At 44.4% G+C, this 17,638-nt stretch overlaps 1 protein-coding gene across 1 annotated transcript; it reads left to right on the top strand.

Moving 5' to 3' along the window:
- The first annotated feature begins 271 nt into the window (after positions 1–271).
- On the top strand, positions 272–17,104 carry LOC133381373 (zinc finger protein 883-like). The gene is made up of 4 exons (XM_061620421.1): positions 272–495; positions 5,363–5,445; positions 6,456–6,582; positions 9,259–17,104. Exons 2-4 carry the CDS (start codon positions 5,431–5,433, stop codon positions 11,133–11,135), a joined length of 2,019 nt encoding a protein of 672 aa, XP_061476405.1. The 5' UTR covers positions 272–495; positions 5,363–5,430; the 3' UTR covers positions 11,136–17,104.
- Positions 17,105–17,638: the final 534 nt, after the last annotated feature.

Raw genomic sequence — 17,638 nt, forward strand, 5'->3', positions numbered from 1 at the left:
TTTTCTGCCGACCCCGCACCAACCCAACCCCAACCTGACACTTCAGGTTCCCAACCCATAATATTAGTAAGGAAAAACGCCAGTAGCAAACAGAGACGCAAGAGGTATGGCAGCCATGAAAGCGGCCCCAGCCTTTTCTCTTTTTCTTTTTACAGTATTGGCACAGTGCTCTTGCCTGAGCACGACAGCCTTCGCATGAGAACCGGAAGTGTGCATGGTTTCCCCCTTCTCTGAGCTTATGTGCTCATTGCGCTTCCCAATTCTGCCCGTCTGAAAAACGCGGGATCAGTTTCCTCCGGAAGGAGCTGAAAGGAGACACGGAGGAAAGGTGGGGAAAGGGCGGGAATAAACCTTCAGGCGCCCACTTTTGAAGAGCCTCAGGTCTTCTCCGTGCAATCCACTGCAATCTCAGCCAAGCCGTTGCCTCCATTGCGTGGTTTTCTTGCACGCTCCAGATGACAGAGCGGGAGAGGGAGGCGGCGGGCCTGGTGCAAAGTAAGCCGCCTTGCATGGGGTGGTGGTGGCTGGGTGGGAACAGGGGCTGTGCTTTTGTATGCCCGTCAATCTGGATGGCTTTCAAAGAGGGTTGCCCGCATTCCTGGAGGATCGGGCTGTCGTTGGCTGCTAGCCACGATGGCTCTCTTCCTCCCTGGGAATCTCAGGGGGGGAGGGAGTTGCTCTTGCTCTCGCTCTCAGGTCTTCCTTGCAGACTGGAGCCCCGCTTGGCCTCTAAATGAAGCATCGGGATGGGCCCATTATGGCCTGACCCATCAGCCCGGCTCCTCTGGCGTTATGAGGGGGATTGATCTCGGGCGGGCATCAGACTGTTGGGGCCTGTGAGCCCGGTGCCAATATTGTTCCTTCCCCCCAGCACCTGCCCCCAGCAAGGCTAAGGCCCAACCTTTCTCTGCTCCTGTTTTGACATCGAGGCCATTCAGCACCTTCCACCAGGCCCCCTGGATACCCTTCCGCCGTGGATGGGGAGGGGCTGTTTTGAATGGGAGCTCACTGTTTGGGGAAGGGAAGAGAGCTCAGTGGAAGAGCACCTGCCTGGCATGCAGAAGGTCCTAGGTGTGATTCCCGGCATCTACAGGTCAGGCTGGAAAAGTCTGAAATCTTGGAGAGCTGCTGCCAGTCAGTGTAGACATTACTGAACTAGATGGTCCAATGGTCTAAGATGGCATAAGGCAGCTTCCTTTGACTCAAGGTAGGGAAGAGCTTAGCTGAGGATGTCCACCCTTTCCTCCTCCTTTCCCCCCCTCCGCCCACCATGCAATGCTGTGCATGTTTACTCAGAAGTAAATCCCCCGTGTCAAATAGTCGCCTCTCCATGCCTCCTATCACATCAGCAGCTCCCAACTTTTTTCCCCATGGACCACTTGAAAGTTGACGATGCTTTTGGTGGACCACTTAACAATGTTTCTGGCTGTTGCAGCTGTTGTAATGCCCTCTGTTAGATGTTGTATGGTTTTTAACTGTATTTTTAATTGCATCTTTTATACCTTGTATACTGCATATTTGTGACTTACAATCTGAATTCTGTAGAATACCTCTGGAAGAGCGTCTTAAGTACCTGAGCTCAGCAAACATCCGTGGTGGCTGCTTCTTTCCTAACTTGCCCCAGATGCAATCTCCCTCCTCTATCAATAAATGCTATAGTTTTGTGGGCGGAACATTACATTTTGGATAACTTAAAATGAACTGTTTCCTCCTTGACTGCTCATGAGACTGATGAATGATTTGAGCCCCATCTGCACCATAAATGTGAAGCACTACCATACGCCTATAAACAATCATGGTTTTCCTCAAAGAATCCTGGGAACTGTAGTTTGTTAAGGGTGCTGAGAGTCGTTAGGATACCCCCATTCCCCTCACAGAGCTACCGTTCCCAAAACAGTCAATCTCTCTTCCTAGCACCCTTAACAAACTACATTTCCCAGGATTCTTCAGAGGGAAGCCATGACATTTAAAATGGTGTAATATTGTTTTAAAAGCAAACATTAAGAACGCAAAGCATATTTTGGGGTGGGCAACCCCAGTTAGTATTTTTTTCCCTGCAATCTTCACCTGTTTTCATTGTGTGTAGATGCCCTTGTCCATGCCATGCACCTGCAGGAATCTCTGGGCCAGGCAGACATTTTCCTTATTACGTATTTTTTATGGTCTCCTCATACATTTATGAGCATTTTGCAAGCCTGATAATTTGAACTGAATAACTTTATTGATGTAGCAGAAGGGAGGGGGAGTCCCCTGATCATGGAGATATTTGATATGGGGCATTCCAGCTCATATTTGGGGATTGAGGGACGTATAAACTTTACTTGGGAGTTCAGGGAACTGTGCATTTTCCTTTTAGTGTTTGGAACTTTCAGGCAAATGAGAAATTGGGAACTAGTAACCCAATTCAGCATTGTAATCCCAGCCAGGATCCATTTCTTTTGTCTCTGGAGAAGTGAGGTTGAGAAACACTCATAAGAATTCTGCTTTTAGGCTGCCATCTTAAAGAGGGAGAGTTAGACTCTGTTAGATCTTTACTGAGTGTTTGTCCTCATTTGTTTATGGGCTGTTGATACGACAAGGAGCATTCATCCTGATTTTCATGCAGGGCATTTACACGTCTGAGAAGTGCACTATTGGGGAGCAGCACAGTAACCTCTTTGAAGAAGTAGATTAGGCAATAAATCTGTTTCTGGATTGTATCACCTCAGACTGCAGGGGGATTATAGGAGAATGGAATGTTTCCCCGTATAAGTCAACAGAAAAAGGCCCTGCCCACAGAAGTCTAGCAGGTAAAGAAAGAGGACTTTATCCTCAGCTAAACATTTTCCCTGACAGCCCTTTTTTAAAAGGATGCATGGGATTTTTATTTTTCTTAATGTGGAAGAGGGAAAGAGTACAGAAACTAGCTGACCACCTCCCCTTGCTCTCCCTGTGAAGCAGTCAAGGCTTCCGCCGCTCTGTGCTTTAATATTTAACAACCACCCTAACAGAGCAGCCGTTTCAGAGCACCAGGGAAGGTTGCAAAAAAGGACTTCCCTTTCCTCTCCTGCCAACTCAGACCAACTGAAGTGAGCGGGTGAGTCTCTTTTTGCTTGCAGAGGCATCAGAGGGGGGCTGCATGGAGGGAGCCTCAAGATCAAGGTGCACAATTTGGGATGCCGGTAGGGAAATCCCCTCCAGCCCGCCCTCCTCGATTTCCATCTCCCCCAGAATTAAGGTTGCTGCTTGATTTAATAAAGCAAACGGGTGGCCCTGCCCTCCTGCTTTTGAAAGTAACTTGGCAGATGAAACAAGTTGAGCAAGTGAAGCTTTGAACAAGTGAAGCTTTTCCTGAAACTGATTCAAACGGTTGGGAACAACATCCCATTTTCTCTTCCTATGTGCCAGGTGGGTGTTAAAAGCGCAGAAGCAGAGTCAGAAAAAAAGTTGGCAAGACTTACTCTGCCACACTTGCGCCAGGTGCATGATAAAAGGTTTTGAGTTCTTTGAAACACCAACAATTTTTTGAGTCGTTTGGTAGGCCTAGCCTGGTTCTATTAGAACATGCACATGCCCCAAGACTGCAAGACTGAGCATTCAGTGAGTCTTTCTGGTGACCAGGAAAAGCCACCATAGTATCTATCATTTTTGTACAGTAGTCCCCCACTTATATGGCGAGTTCCGTTCCGGACCCCCGCCATAAAGCAGAAATCGCCATAAAGCGAAACCCCATTGACTTTAATAGGGTGCGTCGTGTGAAAATGATGCCAAAATAATGCAAAAGCGGCTTTAAAAGAGGGGAGGAAAGCCACCGCATTAGCGGAATGCCGGTAAGTGGAGCACCGGTAAGCGGGGCCCTACTGTATATGCCCCTGAAAATGTGAACAAGAACGGGTAGCCTCTCCCCCGTGCCCAGATCACCTCCCATTAAATCAGCCCCCTGCCTTTCAAGCCACTAAAAAGGTCCCTCCTTTCCCTGAGTTAATCTCTTCAAAATATTGGGCAATTTCTCCTTTTCTGCTGGTAGTGGGGGTGGCCTGCCCTGAAAGCGGAAGAGAGAAAAAAGACCCCTCCACAGGTGCTTGGCCCTTTCTGCACTGAGCGAGTGAAGGAGCACGATTCTTGACAGCACCTCCAGAGGGGCTTTGTGCGGGAGGCATGGGGTGGGGGGAGGGAAGAGAACAATCTCAGGCTGAGAGGGAGGCAAGGTTGGCTTTGGGGGACTGAGTTCCATTTTGAAGGGAGGAGATGTGGCATCCTGTTTTAAAAAATCATTAAGGAAGGATGATTTTGGGTATACAATTGAGCAGTGCGATGGAAAGGCCAGGAGCAACTGAGGATTTTTTCTCCCAAGTAGGGTGGGGAGATACAGGCTACCAAGGAAAGGGCAATGAAGGAGAGAAAGGAGGTTTGCTGATTCCGGAAGGGAAAGGAGCATGCAGGAGGGATGCCGGTATGGAGAACAAGTCTTATGAGGAAAGGTTGAAGGAATTTGGCATGTTCAGTCTGGTGAAGAGAAGGCTGAGGGGTGACATGATTGCACTCTTTAAGTACCTGAAGGGCTGTCACATAGAGGAGGGTATAGATTTGTTCTCTGTTGCCCCAGAGGGTAGGACTAGGTCTAATGGTTTTAAGTTGCAGGAGTGTAATTCAGATTGGACATTAGAAGGAAGTTCTTGACAGTAAGGGCAGTTCGGCAATGGAACCGACTGCCTAGGGAGGTGGTGGGATCCCCTTCACTGGATGTCTTCAAGCAGAGGCTGGACAGCTATCTGCGGGAGATGCTCTAGCTGTGGATTTCCTGCTGTGAGCAGGGGGTTGGACTCGATGGCCTACAAGGCCCCTTCCAACTCTACGATTCTATTCTATGATTCTTTTCTTGTCCATCAAATGGCCATTTAGTTGGGTCAGCTGAGATCATGTAGTCAACTCGAACTAGAGGGCTGGTGGAGTTTAGGTGGGCCTGTATAGGATTCAGCAGCAGTTAAGTTTTCCTTAATTTTAATCGTGGATAGTCTTCTTCCTAAATATTATGTTCCATATTCATATTCTATGTTGTTTCTAGATAATCGTTGGTTACGTAGACTTTCCCTCATTTCTCCCTTAATCAGGGTACATTCATGTGCAACGTGCTGTTCATTTCATTCTGATATGATTATTCTCATATTTTCCTTAAGCTGAAATGCATTCACTGGTGTTCTCCTGACTGATTTAAAATAAACCTCTCCAAAAATATTTTAGCTTCTCGATCCCTGTTGGGTCACCACCCTTTGCCTGTTGGGGCAATTTAAGAACCTCATATTCCATTTTAACATGAGGGGATTGGCTAAATAGGGCTGTGTGCTATTTAAGTAATACTTGGCAACATTTTCTCCCTTCACAGTCTGAAAAATGGCATCAGAGTGACATTCTGGATCCTCCCCCCTTTACCCAGGAGAGGAAACATCCACCATGCAGCCAGCTCAGGTAGGGGAAAGATCATCGGGGAGAAAAGTTGGGGACAGGCGGAGTGGGTCCATCCTTGTTCCAGGGGGACTAGTTGCAGGGAGCCTTGTCTCTTACCCTTGTGCTTCTGGGGCTCCTTCTGTGGGGGGCTGTAGATTCCACTGGTTTTTCCCATAAACCTTTGAACTGAACACTACCTAAGAAGAGCCCTGCTGGATTAGTCCCAAGACCCATCTAGTCCAGTCCAGACACAGTGGCCAGCCAGAGTCTTCTGGGAAGATCCTGAGCACAACAGCACTCTCCCAGTGATTCCCAGTAACTGGCATTCACTGGTATACTGCCTCTGACAGTGGAGGTACTACATGGCCCTCATGGCTAGTAGCCATTGATGGCCTTCTCCTCCATGACTTTGTCTAATCCTCTTCTAAAGCCGTCCAAGTGTGTGGCCATTACTGCATGTTGTGGTAGCGAATTCCAGAGTTTGGCTCTGCACTGTGTGAAGAAGTGCTTCTGTTTGTTTGTCCAGAAGCTGCCAACATGTAGCTTTATCGGACGGCCTCGACTATAGCATCAGAGAGGGAGAAAAATGTGTCTCTGTCTGGTTTCTCCACACCATACATTACTGCATTCATCTCTGTAATATCCAAGCTGTGTGAAGAAGTGCAAATTCTGTCTTTTATAATATTATCCACTAGTTTTCTCAAAAGACATATTAAGCTAACCATCCTCTTAATCTCCTGGATGCTGTTTGGATCCTCTTTTTTAAAAAATCATTTTCTGTTGGCCACTTAACAGTCGTCAGATATGGAAGGCAATGTCAAGGACAAAATGCATATATTTGTTAGAACATCAGCAAGTTCACATATGAGTTCCTAAAGCACTTTCCCTTTACGTCAATGCTGTCTCAACCTGGTGTTTTCTGAATAGTCCCTATTTCCAGCATCTCCCTTCAGATTATGAGTGGGGAACAGATGATTGCCGCTCCTTGCCTGTGAGAATGTATGAGGAATGTGTTTGTTTCCATCTTCCAGGGGCCGGTGACCTTCGAGGAGGTGGCCATATATTTCACGGAGGAGGAATGGGTCCTGCTGGATCCAGGCCAGAGAGCTCTTTACGAGGAGGTGATGGTGGAGATTCATGAGATGATCACCTCTCTGGGTAAGGATCCCCTTTAGATCACTGGAAGGGTGTTGATGGACTTACCCTGGACATAAGAGTGTAAGAAGAGCAGGATCAGGCCAAAGGCCCGTCTAGTCAAGGGTTCTCCTTTCTCAGGGGCCAACCAGATGCCTCTATGAAGTCCACAATCAGGACATGAGTGCAACAGCACCCTCCCCACTTGTGATCCGCATACTGCCCCGGATACTGGTGGTAACACAGCCATCATGGCCAATAGGTACATCTGCCATGACTTATTTGTCTCATCTCTTATCTTCTGACCAGACAGGTCTCTTCTTGGGAGTGGGTGGGTGGGTCTCCCCGTTTTATTCAGAGGACGCTGTACTAAGCTGGAGAGGTCCAGGAGCAGCAGGCGGGGAGTGCTGGGTTCAGGCTGTGTAGGGCACCTGAATGGCTCTGGAGGCTTCCCCACAAACCCCGACCGCCCCATTGCTTTGCTCCTCCCCCTATTCCTCAAGGCAGGCAGCAGCGAGACCAGCACTGGGAGGCCAGGGGCATAGTGCAGCTCCTCCCAGCCGCCCACCCCTGGATGGGCCAATGGACTGGCTCTGTTTAAGGCAAGTTCCTCTGTTTCACAAAGGACCTCTGAGTTTTAAACCTATCCCCATCTCCCACCTGGAGGAAGGCGGAGGAGAAGAAGTCTTAGTCCTTGGCTTTTCAGGAGAGGAGAGATCAGCAGGTAGATGCTCAGATGTGTGATGGGACCCCTCTGTCTCTGGGCATTCTGGCTAAATTGGCACAAATCAAGACTGTTGAACTTGAGGTGCCCCCCAGCTTGTGCAGGGGTCTCACACCCTTCAACCCCAGGGCTCACTTGAAACACCTGAAGATTACTGAAGCCCACCAGTTTCAGACAGAGGGAAGCAAAATATGGCATAATCAGATGGCAGTTATTATTTCCTACTGACGCCTGGTCCATCTTTGCAAATTGCTTTATGGTTTACAACAGGGTTTACCTTGTGTCAAGAAGTTCCATAGCTCATCTTTCCCATGCTAAGTACAGACCTTTGTCTGGAGACTTTGCGACTCAGTCTCCCCCTTTTAGGCAGAATTTGCTGGTCCAGGAGCTGTAGGGAGAGAAGGCTTTTTTCATATACGTTTTCCCCTTCCCACCCCCACATACTTCTCAACATATTTCTACCCATCTTCTGTAATTTCATCTCCCATTCTCTTTACATGCTCCATTGGTACCTTATTGCCCCCCCCAATCCCAGCCAGATTCCTTCATCCCTCCTCCCTGCTCCTTTTACATTCACTTGTTCCTCCTACAAGAACGTTGCTCTCTTCTCCCCTTCCTTTCTATGCCTAGTTTGTCCGGTTATTTATAGTAGTCACAGTGACCAATCAATCCATACACATACAGAAACACTGGCCTTTTCCCCTTAAAAGGAGGGAGACCTTCCTGTTGTTCTCACCACCCTTGAACCTTTCTGTATCTTGGCCTCTTTTACTCAGCATGCAAGGAGTTGGGCAAGCGAGTGAGGAGGCATTGCACCAGCTATGGATCAGAGGCATTAAGGCCCACTGGTGTGTTCCAGCCACCTGTTTGAGAAATGCAGACCTGACAGGATTTGATGACTCTTGGGTGTTTGGCATAGTGTCATCCTATTGACACCCAGGCTATGGTCTGAAGGCACATGAGACCAGCACCCTGCTGAAGCTAAGCAGGGTCAGGTCTGGTCAGTGCCTGGATGGGAGACAGCCTGGGAACCATATGTAAGCTAATTCATTCATTTCCTTGTGGCACACAGTTTGGAAATGACTGCTAAGAACCTTCCCATCTAACCAGTCTTCCATCTTCTGTGATTAAAACAGGTCTCTTTGATAATGCATCTTGCTCAGGTTGTCTCTCCTCTCACTTTTTCAGAGGTGCACTAATAGAAAAGTAATTGTCCTTGTTTAAATACTGGTATTCTGTCCAAGAAGAAATTGAGTTTCATTTGCTGCACAAATTTATATTTTCTTCCTTGGCTCTTGTAGGGTATTGGGTCCCACCATAGTTCCCTCAGCCTCACTTTGTATGAACCTGAGTTAAGATACTTGTATTTTTTAAAAATATATATTTTAGGGTCTATGGAACACCCTCCCACAATTACTCAGAGTTCCTCAGTGAGATCGTTTTCCACTTCCTCCATTTCCATAGAATTCCTTTAAAGCCTCCTAGTACTTTGGGATCCTAAATGTGCTTGATCAGATATAAAGTCTCAGGAGATAATGTTCATGACACTTGTTTCTTAGAGGCTTTTACCTTAGAGTCAAATCCCCTAAATCTCCACCCCAGCCACATTTACCCATAACTTTGTCCACTACTGGGGGCAATCTTCCTTCTGCCCCATATCTCCCCTAGTTGATCTTGTGGCTGCATGGACAGTTTAGCTGATCTTAAAAATCCACTTGTGTTGCGTTCCTGTGTAAGATCATTACACAGGGCAGCTTCTTGGCCTAATACAGCCACTGGCTCCCTTCTTCTGATCTTCATCAGCCAAGTCACCCGTCAGGTACTGTTGAGCAGTAGAAGGCCTTGAACTTTGACAATTATACTCTAACAACCAAAGAGGTCCCAGAAATATTTTTCCAATATTCCACGTCATAAACAGATAGATAGATACACAGCATTTCTCCATAGCGCTTTACCAGCTTTTCTTTTCATTGTAGCAGGAGATGTCTGGGGTATCACGGCTGAGGGGGATCCATCAAAGCTGTCACCAGAAAGAGCTGAGGAGCAGAAGGAGGAACGGAAATTGGGGAGGCAACATAGAGGCAAGAGGCAAGAGGGGAGAGAAATGCAGAAACAAGGGGATGAATCCAGAGCTTCTGAGGGTGGTGAATATAAAATTCAAAGAGAAACTACTCACCTAAAGGAAACTAGGATGTCTCCTGAGTGTAAACTGACAAGACATCAGAAGAGTCGCGCAGGAGAGAAATCATACAGATGCTCAGACCACGAGGAACATTTCAGCAAAAGCTCAAACCTTACTGTACATAGGAGAGTGCACACAGAAGGAAAACAATATAAATGCCTGAAGTATGGAAAGAGGTTCAGTCATCATTACCATTGTACTTTGCCTCAAAGAACTCATACAGGGGACAAACCTTTTACATGCTTGCAATGTGGAAAGAGCTTTAGTCATCATCCCTACCTTGCCTTACATCAAAGAATTCATACAGAATACAAACTTTACAAGTGCTTGGAGTGTGGAAAGAGCTTCAGTCAAAGTGGCCACCTTACATCACATCAAAGAACTCATACAGGAGTCAAACCATATAAATGCTTTGGCTGTGGAGAGAGCTTCAGTCACAGTAGCTCCCTTACTGGGCATCTAAGAAGTCATACAGGGGAGAAACCTCATAAGTGCTTGGAGTGTGGAAAGAGCTTCACTCAAAGAAAGAACCTTACTTCACATCAAAGAACTCATACAGGGAAGAAACCATATAAATGCTTGGAGTGTGGAAAGAACTTCAGGTGGAGCAGTGCCCTTACTTTGCATCAAAGAATTCATACAGGGGAGAAACCTCATAGATGCTTGGAGTGTGGAAGGAGATTCAGGCAGCTTGGGCACCTTACTTTGCATCAAAGAACTCATACAGGGGAGAAACCTTTTGAATGCTTGGAGTGTGGAAAAAAGTTTACTCAACATTACCACCTTATCTGGCATCAACGAACTCATTCAAGGGACAAACCTTATGAATGCTTAGAGTGTGGAAAGAGCTTCAGTCACCTTGAGCACGTTATTTCACATCAAAGAACTCATGCAGGGGAGAAACCTTATGAATGCTTGGAGTGTGGAAAGAACTTTAGTCATCATCACTACCTTACTTCACATCAAAGAAGTCATACAGGGGAGAAACCTTACAAATGCATGGAGTGTGGAAAGAGCTTCAGTTGGAGTGGCAACCTTACTTCACATCAACAAATTCATACTGGGGAGAAACCTTATAAATGCTTGGAGTGTGGAAAGAGCTTCTGTCAGAGTAACAAACTTACTTTGCATCAAAGAACTCATACAGGGGTGAAACCTTATAAATGCTTGGAGTGTGGAAAGAGCTTCAATTATAGTAGCTCCCTTACTGTACATCGAAGAACTCATACAGGGGAGAAACCTCATAAATGTTTCAAGTGTGGAAAGAGCTTCAGTCGGAGTACTACCCTTGCTGTGCATCAAAGAACTCATACAGGGGAGAAACCTCATAAATGCTTTGAGTGTGGAAGGAGCTTCAGTCAGCTTGGGCACCTTACGTTGCATCAAAGAACTCATACAGGGGTCAAACCTTATAAATGCTTGGAGTGTGGAAAGAGCTTCAGTCAGTTTGGGAACCTTACCTTGCATCAAAGAACTCATACAGGGGTCAAACCTTATAAATGCTTGGAGTGTGGAAAGAACTTTAGTCAACATTACCACCTTACCTCACATCAAAGAACTCATACAGGGGAGAAACCTTATAAATGCTTGGAGTGTGGAAAGAGCTTCAGTTGGAATTGCAACCTTTCTTCACATCAACGAACTCATACCGGGGAGAAACCCTATAAATAATTTGAGTGTGGAAAGAGCGTCCGTCAGAGTAGCAAACTTACTGATTATCAAACAACTAATACTGGGGACAAACCTTATAAATGCTTGGAGTGTGGAAAGAGCTTCAGGAAGCATTACCAGATTACTTGTCATAAAAGAACCCATACAGAATAAAAGCCTTACAAGTGCTTGGAGTGTGGAAAGAGCTTCAGAGTGGCAATCCTACTTTGCATCAAAGAACTCATACAGGGGAGAAACTTCCTAAATGCTTGGAGTGTGGAAAGAGCTTCAGTCGGAGTAGCGCCCTTACTGTGCATCAAAGAACTCATACAGAGGAGAAACCTCATAAATGCTTGGAGTGTGGAAAGAGCTTCAGTCAGCAATGCCATCTTGCTTACTATACATCAAAGAACTCATACAGGGGTCGAACCTTATAAATGTTTTCATGGTGGCCCCTAAAATGATGGAAAACTGTTTCTACAGGTGTTTGTCCCGTGGCCTGTCATTTACCAATACAGAAAGTAATCTTTATTTAGAAAAAGTGTGGTGAAAGAAAAGGGCAATTTGGAATAAAGTTGGGGTGTCTGTGGGGATTAAAAAAAAGAATCCATGCAGTGCCATTACTATTAATCATTTATTTCTTTATAACATTTGTATCCCGCCGTTCAGCCAAAAAGACTCCCAGGATGGTTCACATTAAATCAATTAAAGTGAGACAGTCCTTGCTCACAAGTTTACACTAAATAAAAAAATGACACAGGGATAGGGACAGGAAGGGGGGAAATATCAAACGTGAGGCCCAATTCTGAAACAGTAGTTCTTGTGATGTTCTTTCTTCTTTCTTAACTACTTTGTTGTTGTTATGTGCCTTCAAGTCTTCTCACTACTATTATTTATTTATTTAATGATAGTTTTGGTTTAATTTGTTCTAACACCCAATTATTTGGCTTCTTTGCAGTCCATGGTATCTGTAAAGCTCTCCTCTAGCACCACATATCAGTTGATTTTTCTCTTTTCCGCTTTTTTCACTGTCTAACTTTCACATCCATACACAGAGATCAGGAACACCATAGCCTGAATGAACACTTTTTTAGAACATTTGCATTTGAGAACCTTTTCTTGTTCACTTACAGCTGTCCTCACCAGTCCTAGCCTTCCAATTTCTTGACTATTGTCTCCATTTTGGTTAATGACTGTGCCAAGGTAATGATAATCCTTGACAACTTCAGTGTCCTCATTGTCAACTTTAAAGTTACATAAATCTTCTGTTGTCATTACTTTAGTCTTCTGGATGTTCAGCTGTAGTCCTGCTTTTGTGCTTTCCTCTTTAACTTTCATCAGCATTCGTTTCAAATCATTACTGGTTCCTGCTAGTAGTATGGTATCGCCTACGTACCTTAAATTATTGATATTTCTCCCTCCAATTTTCACACCTTCATCTTGGTCCAATCCAGCTTTCTGTATGACATGTTCTCTATAAAGATTAAACAAATAGGGTGATAAAATACACTCCTGTCTCACACCCTTTCCAATTGGGAACCAATGGGTTTCTCCATATTCTGTCCTTACAGTAGCCTCTTGTGCAGAGTATAGGTTGCGCATCAGGACAATCAGATGCTGTGGCACGCCCATTTCTTTTAAAGCATTCCATAGTTTTTCATGATCTACACAACCAAAGGCTTTGCTGTAATCTATAAAGCACAGGGTGATTTTCTTCTGAAGTTCCTTGGTCTGTTCCATTATCCAACATATGTTTGCGATATGATCCCTGGTACCTCTTCCCTTTCTAAATCCAGCTTGGACATCTGGCATTTCTCGCTCCAAATATGGTAAGAGCCTTTGTTGTAGACTCTTGAGCATTACTTTACTTGCATGGGATATTAAGGCAATAGTTTGATAATTATTGCATTCCCTAGGATCCCTGTTCTTTGGAATTGGAATATATATTGAATACTTTCAGTCTGTGGACCATTGTTTAGTCTTCCATATTTGTTGACAAATTTTTCTCAAAATTTGGACCGATTCAGTCTCAGTAACTTGTAGCAGCTCTATTGGTATGCCATCTATTCCTGGTGATCTGTTTCTTCCAAGTATTTTAAGAGCAGCTTCCACCTCGCATTCTAAACTTTCTGGTTCTTCATCATATTTTTCCTCCATGAATGAATCTGTCATCCTTGCATCTCTTTTATAGAGTTCTTCAGTGTATTGCTTCCATCTTCCTTTTATTTCATCTCGGTCAGTCAGTGTGTTCTCCTGTTGATTATTCAACATCCCTCCTCTTGGTTTAAATTTCCCTTTCATTTCTCTAATCTTTTGGAACAGGGCTCTTGTTCTACCCTTTTTGTTGTCCTTTTCTTTTTCTATGCAATAACTATTCTAATAGTTCTTTCTCCCTACGCACTAGTCACTGTATTACTGCATTTAGGGTTCTATCCGTGTTTCTCCTTTTGCTTTTGCTTTATTGTCTTTTTTGCATTCTTCCCTGATAATGTTCTTTTCCTTTATTCTGAATTTCAATGTTAACAGTTCATGGTCTGTACCGCAGTCTGCTCCTGGTCTTGTTTTCGCAGAAGTATGGAACTTCTCCATCTTCTGCTACAGTTATATCATCCATTTGATTCCTATATTGACCATTTGGTGATGTCCACGTGTACAGTCGTCTTTTAGGTTGCTCAAAAAATGTGTTTGCAAGAAGCAAATTATTGGCTTCACAGAATTCAGTAAGTCTTTCTCCTTCTTCATTTTTATCTCCTAAGCCCCATTTCCCCACAATCTCTAGTTCTTCTCTGTTCCCTACTTTTGCATTCTAGTCCCCCATGATTATCAGCACATCTTGTTTTGGTGTGTGATCAATTTCTTCCTGTACTTCTGCGTAAAATGTCTCCATTTCCTATTTTTCTGTGTTTGCCGTTGGAGCATAGACTTGGATGATGGTTATGTTAATAGATTTCCCATTTAATTTCATTGATATCACTTGTTCAGACCTTGCGTTATCGCTCCTAATTGCTTTTGCTACATCACTTCTCACTATTAAAGCAACCCCATTTCTTCTTCATTTCTTATTTCCTGCATAAAATATTTTGTAGTTGCCTGATTGAACATGATCCATTCCCGTCCATTTTAATTCACTCACGCCAGGTATTCTAATGTTGATGCGTTCCATTTCTTGCTTGACAATTTCTAACTTTCCCTGGTTCATGCTTCTCACATTCCATGTTCCTATTGTGTGCATCGTACAACTCTGGACTCTCCTTTTGCATTTGTACGCATCAGCCTCTGGGCTTCCTTTTGGCTTTGACCCAGCTATGTCATTAGTCACAGCGTTACTCATACTTGTCCTTTGTTCTTCCCCAGTAGCTCAATGAGTGCCATCTGACCTGGGGGTCTCATCTTCTAGCACTATCTTGTGTTGCATTTTGGATACTCTGTTCATAGGGTTTTCGTGGTAAGAGATATTCAGAGGCGGTTTTCCACTGTCTTCCTCTGAGTCTGGATGCATCTTACTGTGGTGTCTCAGCTTTGACCATTCTGCCTTGGGTGACCCTGCTGGAGCCTTTTGGTCTAGTCTCCTGATGGCATTGCTCTGAGGTTCTTCAACACTCTTAAACCCCCTCACCACGTTAAGGTGTGCATCCCAGAGGAGACATTAAATCAGTTAAAGTCAGACAATCCCTGCCCACAGGTTTACACTAAAAAAAAAATGACACAGGGAAAGGAACAGGAAGGGGGGGAATCAAACTGGGTCCCAATTCTGAAATAGTAGTTCTTGTGATGTTCTTTCTTCTTTCTCACAATAGGTTATTACTACTTTTTTCCTTTATTTTTGGATGAACTCCAAGTCTACTAGATTTTTGGTTGTTCTGGGACCTTGTCAAGCCCAGCTTAAGAACATAAGAAGAGCCTGCTGGATCAGGCCAGTGGCCCATCTAGTCCAGCATCCTGTTCTCACAGTGGCCAACCAGGTGCCTGGGGGAAGCCCGCAAGCAGGACCCGAGTGCAAGAACACTCTCCCCTCCTGAGGCCTCCAGCAACTGGTTTTCAGAAGCATGCTGCCTTGACTAGGGTGGCAGAGCACAGCCATCACAGCTAGTAGCCAATGATAGCCCTGTCCTCCATGAATTTGTCTAATCTTCTTTTAAAGCCATCCAAGCTGGTGGCCATTACTGCATCTTGTGGGAGCAAATTCCATAGTTTAACTATGCGCTGAGTAAAGAAGTACTTCCTTTTGTCTGTCCTGAATCTTCCAACATTCAGCTTCTTTGAATGTCCACGAGTTCTAGTATTATGAGAGAGGGAGAAGAACTTTTCTCTATCCACTTTCTCAATGCCATGCATAATTTTATACACTTCTATCATGTCTCCTCTGACCTGCCTTTTCTCTAAACTAAAAAGCCCCAAATGCTGCAACCTTTCCTCGTAAGGGAGTCGCTCCATCCCCTTGATCATTCTGGTTGCCCTCCTCTGAACCTTTTCCAACTCTATAATATCCTTTTTGAGATGAGGCGACCAGAACTGTACACAGTATTCCAAATGCGGCCGCACCATAGATTTATACAACGGCATTATGATATCGGCTGTTCTATTTTCAATACCTTTCCTAATTATCGCTAGCATGGAATTTGCCTTTTTCACAGCTGCCGCACACTGGGTCGACATTTTCATCATGCTGTCCACTACAACCCCGAGGTCTCTCTCCTGGTCGGTCACCGCCAGTTCAGACCCCATGAGCGTATATGTGAAATTCAGATTTTTTGCTCCAATATGCATAATTTTACACTTTTAGAGGAGAAGGGATTTTTCTTAGTGTTGCATAAAGTTATTACCAGCTTTGCATGTTGTAATTATTGTCTGTAATAGCTGAATTCTACATTGTTCTTCTGAGAAGAGTTTTGGTCAAGCTGAAATTGGTCAACCAGAGAGAATTCTGGGAGCTTGTGGATCCCTGGGACACCCTACTAGGGGAGATCCATGGCTCAGTTTCAGACAATTTGCAACCTTACAAGAAGATGCAACTGAAGCTTAGCTATTATCCCTTATCGGCTTCCTGAGATCAAAAGTCAGGAAGTGGGGGTGTTGTAGATCAGGACCCCTGGGTGAGGCTGTCCAACCCCCTTATCTTCAAAGGAGTGGATCACGGCAGGGGCAGAATATAGCTATTTGCCACCACCCCTCCCTGTTGACCGGGAAACTCCATAAAAATGAAAGATGCTCCTTCAGTTGTTCCCTATTTCCATCTATCTCGACTCGCCTGAAGTTTTACAGGGAAAAGCCGATGGGGGACCAGGCTATTCTACTGTGAGTGTAGAATCTTAGTTTAGTAAGCTCTTTGTTATATTCTTTTGTCTGTATTGAACCTCTCACCTTTGTTATGCCAATGTATCTCTTGTAGCCAGGCTGGGGGCGATTAGCTTTAAGGAAACAATTGCTGCTCTCTTTTTGTATATCCCTTTCCTTTCTTTTAAATAAAGGACTCTTTTATAAATGGTGTGTATTGATTTGAGAGTAATGATTCTAAATCCAGTACTTGATTGCTGAACGCTACTGATTACTGATATTTAATGCGGGTTAATAGCTTTAGAACTCACTTAGTTCTCTGAGATCCCCTTTCTTAGAGAAGGAAGCTGGAAAGGTGGCAGTTCTACCATTGATTTAATCCTGAAGGAGGGATAGTTTGCCTGAGAAGCAGAGACCCAAAGGTGCAGGGACTGTTCTCGGAAGCAAAGAACCCACCTTGGAGTGCTGAGGGCAAGGGACCCCAGGGGGACAATTCTTTGACACTTTGGAATTAAGGAGTTTGTGCTTGAGCCAAGGTATATATGTCTAATTGAATGTAACACTTGTTAATCATGATCTATGGTTATTTTCAGGTGTTTAGTTTTATAGTTACTTACAATCATTTCTAATTTAGGATAAGAATAGTTAATAGCATAAGCTAAGGGAATAAGGCGTTGACCTTTCCCTGAATTGACCTCTTTCCTTTTAGTGTTATAAATGTTTTCAGACAGATGTTTTCAGGTGAATGTCTGTGACAAGAGGAAACGAGGGTGCAGGAGATATCATCCATCTGCAGCAGATCCAAGAATACAAAGCTTCCAAGAATTGTGGTTGAAAGCAAGTGTAGAAGGTGTAACCACAATAACTTTGATGGCTATGTAACAAGTGACTGCTAGAACATTTGTGATCAAAGAATATGCGCCAGTCCCTGTGGTGGGGTAAACACACAAGAAAACACGAAGTCATGATGACTGTGGGGACCTTCAAATTCTCTTGGAGCAGAGATATCATTTAACCAATTAGCCATTCAGTTTACTTTTTTGGAATAGAGATAGATTAATAGGATATGACCGTTTTTAGGATGTGAAATGTTATTTAGCCAGTTTGATTAATAGATGTGATATAGGAGCTGCTAAGCTATGAAACAAGGAAATAATAATCATAAGATAGAATGAGAAGTGTATAAAAGCCAAGTCTGGGTTTTGTTGAACACCCATTCTGAGCAGATTCAGCCATGATCGGAGCAGAGC

Source organism: Rhineura floridana, chromosome 3 (genome assembly GCF_030035675.1).
Source record: "Rhineura floridana isolate rRhiFlo1 chromosome 3, rRhiFlo1.hap2, whole genome shotgun sequence".
Taxonomy (NCBI): domain Eukaryota; kingdom Metazoa; phylum Chordata; class Lepidosauria; order Squamata; family Rhineuridae; genus Rhineura; species Rhineura floridana.